The 19,920-nt window shown below is 44.8% G+C and overlaps 2 protein-coding genes across 3 annotated transcripts; one reads left to right on the top strand and one right to left on the bottom strand.

Moving 5' to 3' along the window:
* Window positions 1–404: 404 nt before the first annotated feature.
* On the bottom strand, window positions 405–10,561 carry COA5 (cytochrome c oxidase assembly factor 5). 2 transcript variants are annotated; one of them, XR_014234602.1, is made up of 4 exons: window positions 10,342–10,561; window positions 4,107–4,190; window positions 1,413–1,601; window positions 405–475 (listed from the first exon to the last, which is right to left on the bottom strand). XR_014234602.1 is itself a non-coding variant. In XM_082356202.1 (3 exons), the coding sequence occupies exons 1-3, from the start codon at window positions 10,438–10,440 to the stop codon at window positions 1,560–1,562; spliced, it is 225 nt and encodes a 74-aa protein (XP_082212328.1). In that variant the 5' UTR covers window positions 10,441–10,561; the 3' UTR covers window positions 1,075–1,559. The 2 variants fall into 2 exon arrangements, 1 of the variants encoding a protein (XP_082212328.1); XM_082356202.1 differs by lacking the exon at window positions 405–475 and having other exon boundaries at window positions 1,075–1,601.
* Window positions 10,562–10,615: 54 nt separating this feature from the next.
* On the top strand, window positions 10,616–19,430 carry UNC50 (unc-50 inner nuclear membrane RNA binding protein). Its single transcript, XM_082356194.1, has 6 exons — window positions 10,616–10,763; window positions 11,835–12,118; window positions 12,880–13,000; window positions 16,828–16,967; window positions 17,056–17,157; window positions 19,086–19,430. The coding sequence occupies exons 2-6, from the start codon at window positions 11,839–11,841 to the stop codon at window positions 19,220–19,222; spliced, it is 780 nt and encodes a 259-aa protein (XP_082212320.1). The 5' UTR covers window positions 10,616–10,763; window positions 11,835–11,838; the 3' UTR covers window positions 19,223–19,430.
* The last annotated feature ends 490 nt before the right edge of the window (window positions 19,431–19,920 follow it).

The raw sequence follows: 19,920 nt of genomic DNA, 5'->3' as shown, positions 1-19,920 counted from the left end.
GGGGTGATGTAAATGCCCTGGAATTAGACAGTGGTGATGGCTTCATGACTAGGCTTCATGACTGTGACTATTAAAAAAAAACAAAAACACTGAATTGTATACTTTAAGGGTGAATTTTATGGTATTTGAATTTCTCCCAATGAAGCTCTCAATAAAGCTGTGACTAAGAAAAAGATAGGGTTCTATAAAATAATTTGATTTTCTTATCAAACTTAACTTTTAATAAAAGTTGTAGCACTTAAACAGGTATACAAGAGGTATTGAAAAAATCCATCATTTTCCCTTTCCCAGTTAATAATATATGCAACAGACCTCAGTGAATTTCTGCAACAAGGATCAGTGCTGATGTGGAATTCTCACAACTTTAGGTGAACCTTTAAGAAAGCAAATGAGCTACAGAATACCTTGATTGCTTTAACTCCAGTGAACTGCAGGTCTATGAAGAAGTTATGGCTCCTTCCATTATTCTTCAATACTGAAAAAAAAAAGCTGGAAACTTGGATTCATATCTGGCTCTACTATATTATATGATTGGAATAAAATTACATGATTCTAAACTTTTACAAGCATTTTATGGTTTTCAGTCTTGCCTTCTATAGTCAATACCTACTGGCTCTGAATCCTTCTTTCCTTTTAGGATAAAGCCCATCATTCATTCAGTGTGATTCTGATATGAGTTACCAAATACAGTGCATAAGACCCAGGCCTGGCCAAGATCATGGGGTCCCATCCCTTTTTCCACAGGGACTACAGGTCTAATTCAGGGGCAGGTGTTCCACAGAAGACAAGAGTCCTTTTGTAGGGTCTGATTAGTGGACCCTAGAAAAGGAGGTTATCTCTCTTCTTTTTGGGTCACAGACCTTAAGGATGTGTGTTTTTGATGGACACTGGCCTCTTTCCCATTATGTAGAGAGGGCCAGCCTAAAAACGAGGTCCGGAAACAGAGAAAAACAGTCACGAGATGGAGGCAAGGAGCCCTGGCAGCATAATCCCAGGCTCTGGATCCAGCTATGCCTGATGAGTGATATTAATGTTCTGAGGTTGTTACTTCAGTGATTCAGTGCAAGGGAAGCATTTCTTCTCCAAGGAATCAAACACAATTTATTTTAGAACTAAATAGTACAGACTGAATAAAAGAAAGTTTTATCCTAAACTTTCCAGATAGACATTTTCTCATCAGGCACCATGTTGATTTTAACAGTCCCATTAGTGGCCTTCACAATATTCAAGAAGGATGTACAAACTGTGTCATTTGGTTGAGGAGTCAAGTTTGAAAATAACAAGCTTTCCATTCTCTGTGCTTCAGAACAATTCTTAAAACACATCTACTATGTTCTTAGCTCATAACTATTCAATTAAATTTTTCTTCTAAAAATAACTTAGAGCAAGAGAAGCATTTACTTTATACATACTCATCCATTTTCTTCAGTGTTCCATGGGGGAAGAAACTGCTCCAACCGAACAGATGTAACAAAAAGTATGTTTCTTATTTTGGCTTCTCTGTTTTAATGACAGAGAAAATCCTTTGTTGTTTTCATCTTGGTTTCAACATAGTAGTGTCAATATCCTTTTCTTCCCCTGAATCTTGATCTGGCATCCAACTGAAAATAAATATACAATTAAATAATACTCTGGACACCATAATTAAACACAGATTTGGTAATGGGTTGTCACTATATGAGAGAAGTAAACCAGTTTCCAGCGCACTCAAAAAGGCAATGGTCACAGCTCCCAAGGTGGGGGGGTGGGGGTGGGAAAGATGGCGTTAAAAACGAAAGTTCCTGGGCTTCCCTGGTGGCGCAGTGGTTGAGAATCTGCCTGCCAATGCAGGGGACATGGGTTCCAGCCCTGGTCCGGGAAGATCCCACATGCCGCGGAGCAACTAGGCCCGTGAGCCACAATTACTGAGCCTGCACATCTGGAGCCTGTGCTCCGCAACAAGAGAGGCCACGATAGTGAGAGGCCCTTGCACCGCGACGAAGAGCGGCACCCACTTGCTGCAACTAGAGAAAGCCCTCACACAGAAACGAAGACCCAACACAGCCAAAAATAAATAAATAAATAATTAATTAAAATAACTTAAAGAAAAACGAAAGTTCCATTTAAGGTCACAATAAGGATTTTCTTCTTGAGTCCAAATTTCATTTATCTTTTTCTCTGAAGTACACTCAGTGTATGTTGTTCTTCAAACAAACCTGACTTTCTAATTAGGTTTTGTTTGGGTTACTATTCAAGTGTTTTTTAAATCTTTAAATAGTAACTGAAAAAAGAGGAAAGAGCCTTGAACAATGTTATGTAACACAGCCACTTTGGGATTAAAAATCCTTAAATTACTACTCATACGTCAACTCTATGTTCTCTGACTTAAGCCTCACAGCGCAGCCACTTCTTAAGGGTGGTGTGGTAGTGTGGAGGGTCCTAGTCAGTAGAGAAGGCAAAACTGCATAGACAGTCAATACCACTCCCTAGAAATTCCACAGGAAGGAATTATTTTAGAGCTAAACCCTATTAATGAGGACAACACAGCCAGTGCGGGACAGACTGCTATTTCTTCATCTGAGCACTAGATAAAGTAGCTAAGAGCCACATTTTCAAAAAATAAATAAATAATCTTCAAGCATGGGAATCATGATCAGGATGATGAGAGGCTTATATTAAGAGGGAACAGCCGATTCAAACTCACCATCTCACCTTCACTCTGGGTCATACACTCACTGTTTGAAATATTAAGCAAAATTACCAGCATAATTTAAATTGTTTTGTTTCAGGTTTTTGCCAAGAGTGCATAAGTTGCATTAGTTAAGTGTGAGGCAACTCCACTATGCTGGAGGACTAACAGTGAGTCACAGTCTTAAAGAAAGGCTGCAAGAATCTCTAAGTCTGCTAAAAAGTTCCCTATACTGCTCTTTCTGGAGTCCAAAAGTATGAGTGAAGCTCTGCCTTGTACTGATATTTGAAATGGTCAGAAGCACGTTTAGTTTTTATTCAAGATGGTTACAAATTTCTGCAGAAGGTAGATAAATTGTGGAAAATTTTTACATGTTCTGATTTCTTAAAGTTCTTTGGAGATCAAAGACTGACGTTCAGGCCAGGAATTACAGGGAGTTTATTACAAATTCAATCATTACGATTAAAAAGGACAACTCATCACCTCCTACAGTAACTGTTCTTTATAACTTCTCAATTATTTAAACATGATCTGACATTCTTGAAAGATCTAAAGGCTTGCATCTTACACGGGTAACAAAACTATGTGAGAGAAGGCAAGAAAATCCTCTTTTCTTACATTAAATGACAGGAAAATATGGCAAAGAACTGTGTCACTTGAGAAAAGAAAGAGAGCATGGCTAAATTTAATCTAACTTTACACCTCCCTGGATCCGGTTAGTTAGCAAACATGCTCAAGTTCTTGTCTGGCCTCCCAGATCATAATATACTGTACTCTCTGCTTCTCCTATCAACAAAAGGGAAGGGATTTGAGTGCTGTCCCTCAACAAACAAAAGCAGGTTCAAGTCCAAGTTACTGCTGTCTTTAGAGGGATGTCCATTTTTCTGATTTCGTATTTTCTTTTCACAAAGAGAAGTCTCCTGGTTTCTATTCCAAAGATCTTTGTAGATCTTTGGAATCAAAGAACACCAGAGTAGAAACCATGAGATTTGTAATGTCCTCTTAGGCTGTCTTTCCACAATCCCTCACTCTACAAATTCAAACACAGACACCAACATCTCCTAATCACACCAACATGTAAGGCACAGTGCACGCACCGTAGACCCCACATTATGGGTCTGTGTGTAGCTGCCAAATGACCCAAATACACAGTGACCAACATCAACTGTGCCCCATCTACACTTGCCAAGACTGCACTCTCACTCTTTCAAAAATTCATGAAGTTTAGCTGCTGTGGTTAGCATAACAGCAATAACAGAACAATCAGCTGTGGGTTTGCATGAATGCTACCTCACATTAATTCACTGGGTAAGAAAAAATACATCCTTTTTTCCAAGTGATATCACTGCAACCTATTTATAATTACTAAGTCACTCACATATTTAACTCCACAGAGCTAATTTTTAGCATAAGCTTTTAAAAATCTTTAGCTACTTACCACTGATCTTTTACACTCAAAAAATGAGTATTTCAAAGCTTTGCAGTTTCCTTCCTTCAGACACTGCCGAGGGGATTTTCCTTCCTACGACACATAAAACAATATAAATACCTGAGAAATTTTCTCACAAAGTACAAAATAACTGTCCTTCTGGAAATAGTTCTTTTTTAAAAAGTTAAGGAAAAGCAGAAAACAGTAACTTATATAAGAAATAATTAATAATTCATTTTGACTGTTGGTACTTAAGAAGAAAAGGATAGAATGAAAAAATGTGTAAAATAATTTTGGGGCACTTTAAGGGTGCCCTTGAATTTTTGAAAACACTGGTTTCCATGGGATACTTTAAAATGTTTATATAAAAATCTAGAAACTGCTATCTTCAGCTCCTTATGTGTAAGAAAGGGAAAGAGTAAAGGTGAAAAGTAATAATGGGGTTTCTTCAGGGTTTTAAAAACTTTTACACTCAAGAAGTCCTAAAGACAGAGAAGAAAGTAGTGTGTGTGACAGAGAGAGAGAGGGAGGAAGTGGGGGGGGAGGGAGGGGGAGAGAGAGAGGGAGGGGGAGGGGGAGAGAGAGGAAGGGAGGAAGGGGGGAGAGGGAGGGAGAGATGGAAAGAGGAAGGGGGGAGAGAGAGGAGTAGGGAGAGAGGAGAGAGAGAAAGTGGGGAGAGGGAGGGGGAGGGAGAGAGGGAGAAAGGGGGGAGAGGGAGAGAGAGGGAGAAAGGGGGGAGAGAGGGAGGAAGGGGGGAGAGGGAGGAGGGGGGAGAGAGGGAGGGAGAGAGAGAGGAAGGGGAGAAGGAGGGGGAGAGAGAGGGAGGGAGGGAGGAAGGGGGGAGAGGGAGGGAGAGATGGAAAGAGGAAGGGAGGGAGAGAGAGGGGGAGGAAAGGGGGAGAGAGAGAGAGAGGGAGAGAGAGAAAGTGGGGAGAGGGAGGGAGGGAGAGAGAGGGAGGGAGGGAGAGAGAGAGAGGGAGGAAGGAGGGAGAGAGAAAGGGAGGAAGGGGGAGGGAGGGAGGGAGAGAGAGAAAGGGAGAGAGAGGAAGGGGGAGAGGGAGAGAGGGGGAGAGAGAAAGAGGGAGGAAGGGGGAGAGAGAGAGAGGGAGAGGAAGGGGGAGAGGGAGGGAGAGAGAGAGGAAGGGGGGAGAGAAAGAGAGAGAGGGAGGGAGGAAGGGGGGAGAGGGGGGGGAGGAAGTGGGGGAGGGAGGGAGGGAGAAGGAGAGAGAGAGGGGGAAGGAGAGAGAGGGGGAGGAACGGGAGAGAGAGGGAGGGAGGGAGGGAGAGATAGAGAGGGAAGGAAGGAGAGAGGGAGGAAGGGGGGATAGGGAGGGAGAGAGAGAAAAAGGGACAAAGGGGGAGAGAGAGGGAGGGAGGAAGGGGGGAGAGAGAGGGGGAGGAAGCGGGGGAGAGAGGGAGGGAGGGAGAAGGAGAGAGAGAGGGGGAAGGAGAGAGAGGGGGAGGAACGGGAGAGAGAGGGAGGAAGGGGGGAGAGGGAGAGAGGGAGGGAGAGGGAGGGAGAGAGGGTGTTCACGTGAGAGATCAGGAATGCTGTAGTGGTGAATGGGAGGGATTGTTCTGGAAGGTATTATCAAGTGGCTTTAAAGTCTCCAATTACAATATCATTTTAATGCAAGCAAGTTTACCTCCAACACATCTCTGCGTTTTCCCACCCCCTACTGCCATAGTCAAGCTCTCTATTCTGAGAAGCTCACTGAGTAAGAACTGGAAGAGGAGAGTGAGATTTTAACAGAATTTATATATACTTGGGAGGGAAGATCTGCCTGGGCCCAGTGTGAAATTAACTGGTCTTTAAGCAGTGAAAGCTCGTAAGAGCTTAAGAAAAATGGATTAAACCATTCCCTTTCTGCCATCAAGACAGGACAGTGCTACAAGAACACATTCACAGGGGAAGTGCTTATTTCTGACTCTTAACAAATAAGACTTTAAAAATCACACTTGACAAACTAACTGCAAAACTAGATTAAGAGCTAAAATTTAGTAGTATTTTAGTAGGTAAACATGGGATAGAAATGACTTCATTATCATATCTTCATTATCTTAAAATATTTTGAACAAATTTACTGCCATAAATTGAACTTAACACAAAGGCACTTAAATATATTGGACACAAAGAAGCATCTACAGAAAGTGTATTTCACAACTCAAAGAAGCAAGATTGAAATTTAACTACTGCAAAATTTCTTTTTGAACCCCCTACCCTACTAATTTGTCTAGTAACTAAACACTCACAAGGACTAATTTATTAAAAAAAAAAATTCGGAACTGTCCTAGATCAGTTTAGCAGGAGGTTAAAAAGTAAATACAAGATATTCCTGTGTACACAGGGCTTCAAACAGCAGGTAGGAGAAGGTATACACATGCTAATGTTCACTGGCAGTGTGAGCAAGTCACAAATTGGGGGAGGTAACTGGGAGGGGGCGAGGAGGCAGGGAAAGGCGCTGAGGGGGTTCCCGTTTCCCAGAACTGTAAATGCATAAAACAACATCTGGAAAAAGGAGACTGAACTTGAATTTTCTGAATCACCTGAGGTTTAATGACATTAAACTAACTTGCAATTCATGAGGGAAAAAAATCAAAACCTTACATTTTATTACTGTTAAAGAAATAATAAATGAAGAAAACATATACTGCTCATAAACTTTAGCTTTATGCAGTGCTTCACGATATAAAGGAAGATTGTGAAATCTTCCTACTCGAAGTGAATTCCAATGCAAAATGAATCAAGCAATTTTGTCTGAGAGTAAAAATGACCCTGTTCCACGTTAACTTTAAAAGCTCAAACAGCCCCAGTTAGGTGCCCTAAAATCTCAACAGCTTTAGTGCTGGTTCTCAACATTTCAGAAAGATGTTAATGAGGTCGGCTAGAGTACTAAAGTAGAAAGCTCTGGTGTAACTTAAATTTCACCTTCTCTTCATCTTCAAGGATTTCCCCTCAAGCAGATTTTGCCACCCCGACTCCACCACTGTGATCACTCTCCAAAACCTTTACTTTGCAAGTGCCAGTCACACTCCTAGTTTTTACTGTGAAAAAAGCTACAGGGTACCACATCTATGGCATTCCTGATCCCCAGGAACCTTGGCCACATTCCAGTCTTTATGTCTGCTTGGGCCCTAGATTTGAATTGTCATCTACATCAGTGAATCTCAAAAGTGAACCAGAACAGAGTAGCAAGCTTCTCTGCACTATTATGTTCCTCCCTCAAACTCTGTAATGAGGTTGCCCACATGAAAAACGTGGAGATAAAAGACTATAACTATACAAAAGACTGTAATTTATAAACTAATGCTTCCCCAAACCGTATCTGAGATGCCACCTTTTTCACAAGCTTTCAACCCATACTGCCAACTGCCTACCAGGAAGATCCACCTAGATACTACACTTAAGAGAGAAATATTACTTCATCTTCCTCCACCTCCACCCCTAATGGCAGATTGCTAACTGTCCCCTTAATATTCACTCTTCCTTCTGAGTGGGGCATATGGCTGAGCTAGATTTCCCAGCCACCTTGCAGCTGGGTATGGTCATGTGACTAAGTTCTAGCCAATGGAATATGCAGGGAACTGAAATGTAAAACTTCTGGGTTGGTCTGTAATGGAAAGTGGCTTGCCCCACTTTCCTCCCCCATGTTACTAGGCCTGATGATGTGGAAGCAAGGCAGTCTTGGACCGTGAGTGAGAGAGTAATATCCTAACTCCCATCACAGCACCTGACACCACCGATCAACAGTGTTTAGGTCCATGGAAGACAGAGAGGATCAAACTAGACCCTACTTATAGGCAAAAGAGAGAATTCTCTATCTTGTTTAAGCCACTGTTATTCCGGGTCTCTGTCATATTTGTCTGAACCTATAACCCAACTAATACACTCCCAAGCTTATTTGCCTTCTGAGGTCAAGACTGGTGATTCCCAAACATGGCTGTGTCCAAGAATCAACCTGAGACGCTTTTAATTTATAAGGGAGATGGGGAGAGCAGTGGAATCTGTACTTTTAAGCTCTCCCCCTCCATCTCCAGGTGATTCTGATGAAAAGTCAGCAGGTCTGGAAGCTGTTAACAGAGACACAAGGGAGATAACTTGTAATTGAGTTCCTTGGGCACAGTTTCAACTCCCAGGAGTCAGAATCCTAAGAAGTTTATCCAAGAGATGCCTGTTGAATCTGCTTTTTCCTTCTCTTCTCCAGCCCCACTGGAGTTTACATCCTTATCACCATTACCCTGAGTTTCTCTGAGCCCCTACAGTTCCTTGGCTATCTCTCAGTGCAGCCCCAGAACTAAGTATTTTATGTTTAATTCCTCCCTAGAGTAAGGTCTAGCAGCTTTGCAGGTGGGTTAAAGATTGGCAAGGAGAGACTATAGCATCATCTGCCAAAAGATCAGATTAATTTCTTCATTCAAGGAGCTGAGGAATCAAAAACCTTATCGTAAACGAGGTGGCCATACACAGCAGGCATATACCTCAGCAGAACTCCCCTTGGTCTTGAGTTCCTAGTGGGGAGGGCGGGGCTGGAGCTGCCAGTGACACCATACGAGAAGGTAGGATATCCGCCTGGATTTGCATAACTCAATGTTTTGCCTCAGTATTGCCATTTTATAGTCCAGTTGAAGTGGCCATTCAGGATGAATTTAACACAAACTGTCAATGCACTTCCATTTAAGAGACTCTTTATATGAAAACACCACGTTTTCCTAGTTGACCAAATTCAGCAACCAAAAGGCCAAATACTCAGTGGGGGGAAGCAACATCCGTGCAATGTGTCCGGGTCATTACCTCTGCCTACACCTTCCGAGCTTCCCGGAGATCCAATTTCTACAATGTGTCCCATTCATCTGTATGTCCCCTCAATCAGACTTGGCACTCAAATGTTTGCTAAATCAATCAATCACTGCAAAAAACCAACTTGGTGTTCTCCCTGCCACCAGTATCCTCTTCCACTTCCAGAGTTTCTTTCCTCAGTCCTACTCTGTGCCGGAGCTGCTCACTGTGACACACAAGGGCTGTCACCCATGGCAACCGTCCTCTCAAGCCTCCTGGCACATTCCCCTTCCTCCAGCCCAGCAGGGTACCAGCTTCTCGTGGGCCTGCCACATCTCCCTGATTCCGCGCGTGCTGTTCTTTCAGATTCTCCCCACAAACACCACAGCCTCCACTCCTTTACTTGATGAACTACTACTCAACCTTTAAGACTCAGAACAAATGTTACCTCCTCCTGTGAGAAGTTTCCAAATTCTCAAGCAAAGTAAGTTGCTCTCCACTGGGTGCCCGAGGCATTTTGCTCCTCTACTCATAAAACAAGTATTTACTGAATGCTTACACAGCCCTTGCCAAAAACAGTGAACCAAATGTAAAACATGAATCAGCAGAAACACCAATACAGCCTCATGATTGATATCCATTTTCGGGCAGTTGTCTTTTCTTTGAAATAAGGGCAACTTTCTGAAATTACATCTCCAAATGCAAAAATAATTGCACCCAACGGATTGCCCTCTCATCAGGCCTTGGTGATCGGAAAAGGTACTCGTGCTTTGGTTGGGTTTAAGGCCAGAACCCAGGTTCCCCAGTCGACTTTGAACCTCTCTGCATTCACAATGGCTCCTGAGAAGACCTGGGGCTGTAGTGAGGGAAAAACAAGAGAGCAATAGCTCCCATTACAGCACGTAAAACCACAAGATCCACGGTAGGGGGAGCAAAATACAAAGTGGTGAAAATAAAGAGCTGCCTCATTTACAGCTTACGCAGGAATGCACAGAACTCAACTCAGCAACACGTTCAAACCAACACAGGGTAGGCAGAGAATCTATTCAGCCACCACTGAACACAGAAAGGAGAATTTACTAGGCACTACAGTGTGCCAGGTTCATGTAATTACCTGCTAATTTACTGATTCTCATTTTCTAGGGCTCAAGAAACCTTTCTTATTCTCCTTTATGCCTCCAGAACCTAGCAGAGTGGCAGCATTCCGTGTTTCTCGACCCGAAATGATTTATAACCTTTACAAAAACCCAACGGGGCGGCACCGTTCTCTCCAATTTCACACCACTGGGAAGTGAGGCTCTGACAGTGGATTCGCCCAAATTCACTAAGTTGGAGCTGCGTTCGACACCCAGGACGGCGAAATCCGAGGCACTTCTCTTGACCATCACCGCGGCCGGCCGAGAGCCCTCCGCCGGCCCCGCCTCCCCGCTTCGGGTGTCGGTCAGCCGAGCGCCCGGCCGCGCTAACCTGGAGCACGCAGTCCGACTGCAGCAGGCACGCGCCGAGGTCCTCCTTCAAGCCCGCGCACGCGCCGCCCTCCGGCTTGTCCTCGTAATAGCGGGGCATGACTGCGCCTTCCCCCCGCTGCTATCCAGACCCGCTCCAGTCCGCGACGGCCCCAACTTGACAGGACGCCAGCAACGCCGCGGCGGGCGGAACCGGAAGCCGGCAGCCACCACTTCCGGCGGGCGCGCGGCGGACCAAGGGGGCCCGGGAGGCCGCGCGCGCGGCGGAAGTGGGTCACGTGACGCACCGCGCCGCGCCGCGCCGCGCCCCCAGCGCCAGCGACGTTGCTGGGAGGGAAGTTGGCCCCGCGGCAGCTGGGTTTGGCTGCTGTGCGGCGGTGGCGGGTCAGTTTGGAGCCGGTGGAGGCCGCCGCGGGGCTCCAGGTGAGGCCTGCCGACCGCCCTATCTGCGCGCGACTCGGGCTCGCCCGGGGGCCGTTTCCTCCGGCAACTCGCGGCCCCACGTCACCCGGCCCTGGAGTGACCGCGCCCGGGTTCGGCTGCTCGGCCTGCGGCGGGGCTGCCAGACACATTCAGGGGGGGCTGGTTACAGTTGAATTTCAGATACCAGCGAAGAATGTTTTCGTATGCGTATATCCCACGCAGTGTTTCGAACCTGCTATTAAAAATTACTCTTGTATCTGAGATTCAGTTGTAACTGGACGTCCTGTGTTTTTATGCTAAATCTGGCCGCCCTACCTGAGGCCCCGGGCCGGCGGGGAGCCATAGGGCCCGGGAAGCGCCGCCAGCGTCCCGGAGGAGGCCTGGGGAGTGGAGCCAGACACTGGGCTGCCGGGGCGGGGCGTGGGGGCCGGACGGTGACCGGCGCTCCCCTGGCTTCAGACTGGTTGGACCGGAACTCCCACGCTGTCGTTCCCCTGCTGAACTAGTTAGGAAGTAAAACACTATGCATTTGAGTTCTGCTTTGTTTTTACATCACATAGTCATGAACGAGTTGCTTGCTGGTCATGCGCTGATGGACCTGTGAGATAGGCCATTTATTTTACCTCGTCGGGAACGTCGTTTCTGTTTGGCTTCAGCAAAGGCTTTCTCTTAAAGTCTTGATGGTCGAGAGCCCACATGACAGGTGGAATTTTGAGCCAGACTGCCTGCGTGCAAATTTTGGCTCCATCAGTATCACTGCCCCTGCCGGGGAGTGGGGGGGAAGGGGGAAGCTGAGGATTGAGGGAAGTGAAGTGTGGGGAAAATGTGGACCCTATGAAAGTGTTATTATGAAGGTTCAGAAGGGCGTGGGGTAGCCCTTGCCTGAAGTGCAGTGATCATTTCTGCAGCCTCAGAACCAACTCCACTCGCTTTTGAGCCCTGCCTCTACGCAGGGATTGGAGCCGAAATGTAAGGTGACTTCTCTCGTAACTCACAAGAGGGCTGGGTGCTAGTAGCTGACAGTTTCTTCAGTTGACTTGTAATAGAATTTTTTTTTTTTCTTCCATCTAGGAAGATGTTACCGAGTACTTCAGTGAATTCCCCAGTGCAGGGGAACGGGGTATTGAGTTCCAGGGATGCGGCCAGACACACAGCTGGAGCAAAACGCTACAAATACCTGAGGAGGCTTTTTCGTTTCCGGCAGATGGACTTTGAGTTTGCTGCCTGGCAGATGCTCTACCTGTTCACTTCCCCACAGAGAGTTTATAGAAACTTTCATTACCGGAAGCAGACAAAGGATCAGTGGGCCAGAGATGACCCTGCTTTCTTGGTCCTGTTAAGTCTCTGGCTCTGTGGTAAGTGTCTGTCTGCAGGAGAGTTGAAGAATAAATGAGCATTTCAGGTTGGGCTTGTCATTTGGAGAATCTTTTGTTATCAGCATGTTGTGGGTCACAATTTGGGGATCTCTGAAGCTGTTTTCTTCCTCTCTGAAGCCTCAGAAATCTCCTCACAGGAAAGAACGTGGTATTCTTCCTGATTTTAAAAGTCCCAAGCAGGTGCCAGAGTCAACTGTTTCCTCAGAACTTTCAAAAGCAGAGGACAGAGTCACTCCATGTCTTTTAACTACCATGATAAATAAATTGATACCCAAATGCAAACCCACTGTGAAAAAGGACTACCGAGGTTGGAAATTGCATTTCACCATCAGGCCAATCCAGAATGAGAGTTCTGAAAGTACCAATGTGAACTTGAGAAACTGCTTTTAGTTCTCCAGTAGTGCAGTGAAAGGGTCTGAGCCGTCTTTAGGGTGTTGGATTATTTTTCTCCTTTAACTAGACTTAAAAATATGTGAGGGTGCTGCTTGTGTTCTGAATGCTGGGGCTACCCTGGTGAACCACAGACAGATGGGGGCCTCCTCAGTAAGCTTCAGATATCTCACTGGTAGTTCTGTGTTCCAAGGTGATCTGCATTTCTTAATCAGTTACATCTGACATACCTTTGGGGTTTACATACCTGTCTCCCACTCTAGAGTGGGCATCTGAAAGGCAGAGACCATGCCCTCTACCCCTAGAATCTAGCAGAGTGCCTGAATACATCTTGTAAATCTTTCTTTCAGTGTCCACTATAGGATTTGGCTTTGTGCTGGACATGGGATTTTTTGAGACGATAAAGCTGCTCCTTTGGGTTGTATTCATAGACTGTGTAGGCGTCGGTCTTCTCATATCAACCTTAATGTGGTAAGTACTGTTAACTTTGGTTCTTTAGATGCTGCTGTAGAGCCTCCATTTGCTTGCTTCAGAGAGTAGCTGATGGAAATTGAAACAAGATAGATGAACTGAAAGCATCAATTTTGGCTGCCAGGATTATTATACCTTGTTCTCCTGTGTCGGTACCTACATCAGAAAATACTCTTAAGGGGATGGTCTGCTTTGTCAAAGCGCAGCAAATAAGTGAATTGAAGTAATGATTGTGTCGTATTAACAAAAATTTTGATTTTGCAAAAATATTATGCAGTTAGCCAATTCTGCTTAAGCTGTCTGGATGATGGCACAATCAATATTCTGCTGCCTTTGCCAGTGGGTCACTTCTAGAGGTATAAGATGTAGACGATTATATTATGGAATCTTACTTTGCATCTTTGACATGAAATGACGTACACCTGAAAAAAGATTGTTTTGGTTAAAATTTTGGTGTCTGTCTTCTGAGCCACACATGTGGGTTTTATTGACTGGGTTCTCAGTCTGACTTTGTCTGGGTTTGCTGTACCAACAGTAGTGTACTGAGTATAAATCTGGTGTTTGGTTTTTCAGCCTTCTCCCTGATCAGTACTCCTGTGGGGTTGGCAGAAGGGGTGGATGTGTGGGTGAGCTCAGCAGGGGGCCGGAGGTGGTGGTCATTGTATGTCAGAGAAAACACTGGAACCTGAGTCACAGAGAGACCTGGGTTCAAATGCCAGCTCAGTCATTTACTGTGTACTTCTTAGCTCCAGTCTTCTCTTTTGGAAGATGGAGTTGATTATTTATGAGGTATTTGAAAAGATTGTGGTATGAAAAGCACTTGGTATATAGTCTGTGCTCAATAAATGGTAGCTGTTAACATTTTAAGCAAGATTCTGAGACGCTAACCTCTGATGATACCAACCTGTTATTTTGTTTTGTAATTTCTGACTAGTCCAGTACAGGTCTTGTATGTGCTAGGTAGTCAGAAAATGGAATGCATCATTAACCTAAGATTCTAAAATCTGGCCTAAAAAGAATACCGCTAACCAATGTAAGTCACGTGTTCATTATCAAGGTATCCAAGGGAAACATGCTAGGCGAAAAAATTTCAATAAATAAGGCTTTCAAACAAATAGTTTGTAGCCGGCATTCTGCCTTGAATGCATTGCGATTCTGCGATCTGGAGGGTCGCAGAAGCCGGGAGTTTAGTACCTTTAGTGTGAGTCTGTATCATAGTTTGAGTTCATTGGAGAAGGACTCAGTATATTTTTGAGAACCTACATTGCGCTGTGAATTGTGTGAGGAACTAGAAATAGAAATGCGTGATTCCAGTCACGCCAGGGGCGCCACAGAAGCCAGCATGAGGAGGTATTTGGGCAGATGGGGTAGCTGATTCCTGGCACCAAGTGTGAAGGCAGAGAGGTGTGGAACAGCGTGCCAGGTATGGGAGCACAGGGGGCACTGGGTGGCTGGGGAGGAGATGGGAATAGAGAAATTGGCCCTAAATGCAATTTAGAGAAAAGAACTGGACTTTAGCTCATAGGCTGCATGTGGGAGTAGGAGGGAGGGGGAGCGGTGGGAAGCTTGGAGGCTTTGAAGTAAGAAATACGATCAAATTCACACTTCAGGAAAAATCCTGTCTATGGCAGTGGAGACGGAGGAGCTGGAGAGAGTGGCTAGGCTGGATACAGTCGTGGGGTCTGCACTGGAGCAGAGGAGGCCCGGACTAGTGCGGTGTCACAGAAATAGATGAGGGTAGGGAAGAGGAGGACCCGGGGCCTCTGGGATGGCCTGGGAGTTTTGGGCTTAGGAGTCAGTGGCCGGTGCAAGTGAAGCATTCCATGTTGGACATGTTGAGTTCAGGAGGCTTGTTGATAATGAAGTGAAGGTTCATTGGCCACTGGGGTAGGTAACTAGGAAGCTGCAACAGTCTGGCCAAGATGAAGACATGACTGGCATTATTAATACGGAGGTGGGAGGGGAGCACCGCAGCTGTCTTTGAGCGCTCTCAGAAGGCGTGTCCATGTTCTAGAGGTGAGACTCGGAAGGAGGCCAGAAGCCTGGAAAGCAGCCATTCAGGGGCTAAGCAGAGGGGTAGGGGCAGCAGCAGGACCCCAGAGTGGGAACTTGGGTAGTGGGCTAGATGCTTATTCCATTCGTTTTAATGGCACAGGTTCTCGGCTCAAGTGGAAGGTGTGCTGGTGAGCTCGTTTGCTCGATCAGAGCACGATTGTCTTGCCACTTTCAGATAACTGAGTACAGGACTGCTTTATTAGTACTGTAACACCTTCTCCCTCTTGTTTCTTTCTTTTTTCTATTTTTATTTCCACTAGGCATAGCATTTTCTTAACGGTATCCTCAAAATGAAATCACATGTGGAAGAGTCCATTGAATTTCCACAGCTGTGTTTATAATACAATGATCTTTTTTGTTCTTTTCCTTTGACAATCTTTCTGTTACCTGGATGTCTGTCTGCTCGTTCGTTTATTAGTACTGTAACACCTTCTCCCTCTTGTTTCTTTCTTTTTTCTATTTTTATTTCCACTAGGCATAGCGTTTTCTTAATGGTATCCTCAAAATGAAATCACATGTGGAAGAGTCCATTGAATTTCCACAGCTATGTTTATAATGATATTTTTTGTTCTTTTCCTTTGACAATCTGTTACCTGGATGTCTGTCTTCTCATTCGTTCGTCATTTAACGGAACGATTAGGCCACGCTGTGCAACAGAGACACCAGCTGAGTGATTGTTCCTGTGGCTGGAGACACCATTGGCCCCTCTCTCTTTACTGGTTCCTCCTGAGTCCCTGACCTTTCCACGGGGGAGACCCAGGTCCTAGGCCTTGGACCTGTTTTCTGCGTTCACTCTTTGGGTGATCGCATTTGGGTTCGTGGCTTTTAATATCATCTACACACTGATGAGTTTATATCTGCAGTTTGGACCTCTCCTCTAAACTCTAGACCTTCTATACTTCTTACTCCAGACTGACAGGCATCCCCACCTCACACCTCAGTCTTCCATTTGTTTAAGGCCAGAATCTCTCGGTCGTTCTTGACTGATCTTTTTTTTTTGTACCCTAGCACTCAAGTCTAGCACTAGTCTAGTACCTCTAGTCCTGTTGGCTCTGCCTTCCAGCGGTAATATATCCCCATGTCAGCACCTCTGCTGCTGCCACCCTGTTCATCTCCTGCTCGCAGCAGCCTCCCATCTGCCTCTCTGCTTCCACTCTTGTCCCCAGAGTCTGTTCTCAGGCCGGCAGGAACCCTGTCAGTACAGTAAGTCAGACGTTCTGGGAACTCCACAGTGACTTCTTATTCCACCAAGAGTAAAAGCCCAAAGATCTGACAGTGGCCACAGGCTCTATAAGATCCAGCTCCCGTTTGTTTTCGGATTCCATTTCCTGCGTATCTTCTCACTTGTCCCAGGCACTCTGCGCCCCTCCCCCATTCCTCAAGCCTGCGGGGCCCTCTGCCACCTCCCTGTACCCACCCCCACCTCTGTGCTTGGACTCCCCTCTGCCTGGAATGCTCTGCCCTGGGGGATTCTTCCCATCACTGCCCTTGGGACTTTACCCAGATGTCGCTCTCTTATGACCATCATCATATGTAACATTTCAACTTTGTATTCTGTCTTTCTGTACTGCTCTGTTTTTCTCTATAGGACCATCTGACAGCTATTTGTATTGTTGTCAGACTACTCCCACGAGATTGAAGGCAGAAATTTGTTTTGTTTACCGCTGTATCTCCAAATGTCTGGAATAAAGCTTGGGACATAGAAAGTAGTCGGTAAATACTCATAATTAATTTTATTGTACTATGAAATAAATGTTAACTTTTCTCTTCAGGTTTATCTCTAACAAGTATTTAGTGAAACGGCAGAGCAGAGACCATGACGTGGAGTGGGGCTATGCGTTTGATGTGCATCTGAACGCTTTTTACCCTCTCCTCGTCATTCTGCATTTTATCCAGCTTTTTTTCATCAACCGTAAGTAGCAGTTACTTCTCAATATATTATCAAAAAGTCTTCATTGTACCCACTGAAAAGAGATTCATTGTATGCGTCTCTTCCGCAGATGTCATCCTAACAGACACATTTATTGGATATTTAGTTGGAAATACCTTATGGTTGGTTGCAGTTGGCTACTACATCTACGTAACTTTCCTAGGATACAGTGGTAAGTAATTGCTTTTTTTGGTTGGTTGACAACACAGCAGGGAGGGGAGAAGTTGTAACAATAATACAATTAGCTTACTTTCATGGCGCTCTTACAGGCACTGTCCCAGGTGTTTTATAGGAATTCTCCTGTTTAATCTTTACAGATACATGGTACACCTTTACTTATCCCCATTTTTCAAATGAGGAAACAGGCGCAGAGAGATTAAGTAACTTACCCACGGTCACGCAGCTAGCAGGTGGCACAGCTGGTATATAACAAATTTTATAATTTCAAGGAACCATGTTAAACCATATTGATGCTGTCCAAATTACTGGCAGGAAACCCACGATCGGTTTCCTCTTCCTTTTCTCCCAGGCTTGTGGGTTCTAGGTTACCGGCAGTCAGAGTGAGGAAAGGGCTGGGTCCGATGTGTGGGCATGTTTAAAACCTTTGCCTCATTTTCTGTTTTATGATTGTGGGCTGGGGGGTTTGAAATACTCTTTATTTTGTAAACATCTGTGTTTAAAATAGATGAACCCTGCTCACAATTCATATACTGGACCCGAGACACAGTACACAAAGTTCACCCGTCACAGGGAGACTGTGGGGCTCAGGAGCAGCGGAGGGCCCAGGGGTGCAGAGGTGGTTACGTGTCAACAGCAGGAGTGCCTGCTCAACAGTCTGGGCCTAAGGCCAGGTGCCAGGCCACCTGCTGGACTGGAGAAGCTTAGGGATGAGAGGTTCTGCAGATGATCACAGAAGATCGGGCCCAGCTCCTGCTGAGCTCAGGGTGTTTGTGAATTCACTGCTAAGTCCTGCTATCGATTCATTTCTCATAGTATGAATGAGAACCATATTTACATTCTTCTTCATGTATGTTAAGAAACGATCGCTATTCAATAGAGTTAGATTAAATCTAGAGACCTTACTTATGATGTTAGCATTATATTCTTAGCCCTTCCTTTCTTGTCACTCTAGATGATTAGGCTCTTAACTGTAAATACAAGCCACTTGTACTCACATGTGACTGGCTCCTATGGTGAGAGCTTCCCATGCTTGCCCCCTTGGCTTTGCCAGGAACCACTGCAACCCCCCTACCACCCAAATTGTAATACCTTGTTTGGGGCATTGAGAGTCTTTTCTCTAGCTCAGGGGAGATGTTTGTGACATGTTATATTTAGGCTTCTAATGAATTTTCACATTTTGAGAAAGTTTTAAAATGTCATTAGCACACTGCCACATTATGGTTGCTTGAAGTGGATTCTGAATCACTCTCCTGGTAACTCCCTACGATTTAGAAGATTCTTTGAGCACAGCTCAGTTTCAGTTTGAGGACTACTTGTATGAGAAATATTTAGGTTAGAATGCATGGGGTAGGGACCCACTAACCAAGCCATGAGCAAGAAACAAACATGGATATCTGAGGATGGATTTAATATGTGAGAGTTTCAGTTCTTTCCTAAAGTCTGGGATACTAGTTGAGATCTCACCTTCTCAAAGTGGACGTGTAATGCTTTCCCCCGTTGGGAAATCGCAAATAGCTGAAAGTTGGTTTTTTTCCTGTAACATCATCCATCTCTGTTGGTACGTTAGAATGGGAGGCTTCTGAAGCATTACAGGTTTAAATTCACCACTGCGCCCATTAATATTGGTGATGTTTGACCCTCACTCTTAAGCTCAGTCCTGGATTTGCTTCTCATTCATCCTCTGTGCTGAGAAACCTCTGCTCGGTTTCTTCACAGCCATGAATGAGAAGGAAATAACACAGAGGAGTAGTAATATTGCTCTGGCTGCAGTATAGCATTGTCAGTAAGATGCTTCAGTAAGATTCACAGTATGTGTGCCTGCTCGGCCTCTCGTGCTGTGGGGGGAGCCGTCTTCCAGAACGCTCGTTTACTAGTCCTTTACTTTACCCACCAATGCATGTGGGTTTGCTCCTTTTCCAGCGCTGCCGTTTCTGAAAAACACAGTGATTCTTCTTTACCCGTTTGCACCTCTCATCCTGCTCTATGGACTGTCGCTAGCGCTGGGCTGGAACTTCACCCGCACGCTGTGCTCCTTCTACAAGTACAGAGTGAAGTGAAACCGGGAGCCTCTTACATCTTAGGTGCGTCAGCAGTATTGGTGAGGTGGTGATTTCTTGTGAAATTTGTAAATAAACTATCACTGTAGATATCTCAAAGGTGTAAAGTTTGCAAATTTGAAGAAATATATATGCTAACACTGTTATCTAGTACCTTCCTTAAAACTAATTAAATGTACATTTCTATAATAAATATTTTTTAAACTAAGGCATGTATTTTATTCTGCACAGAGAATATATGCAAAGTACTAAGGGCATGTGGAAGAGAGAAAGGTAAAACTTTTTAATATGAATTATTTTTGAAAGTATCCATTTGGAGAACATGGTAATAATGTTTCCCCTTCTCCCCTCCCCCACTGTTACTGACAAGGTACAAAGTCCAGCCCCATTTCTAATGGGCTGCATTTTAAACTTTTATATAAGCCACAGGATCCCAATGTAACCTTCAAAAGCCTCTACTTGTAATTCAAATAGGAATCACTGTACTACAGGCTCTAAATATCATTAACAGCCATTGTTAATGCAAAAAAAAAAAACTACCCAACAAACAAACAAAATACAGTAGATCGAAGAGGTCCCTGGAGGCTACTCTTACTCCGGGGACTGTACAGTAGCATATGCAAGGTCTGAGTGAACACCTGCATGACACTGATAATCACAGTCTTGACACCAGGCTGCTTTTCTTTCTTAGAAGACTT

The sequence above is a fragment of the Balaenoptera borealis genome (assembly GCF_965194805.1).
Source record: "Balaenoptera borealis genome assembly, chromosome: 15".
Lineage (NCBI taxonomy): Eukaryota > Metazoa > Chordata > Mammalia > Artiodactyla > Balaenopteridae > Balaenoptera > Balaenoptera borealis.
The sequence above is the reverse complement of the archived record's forward strand: the minus strand, read 5'-3'. Positions and strand labels throughout refer to the sequence as shown.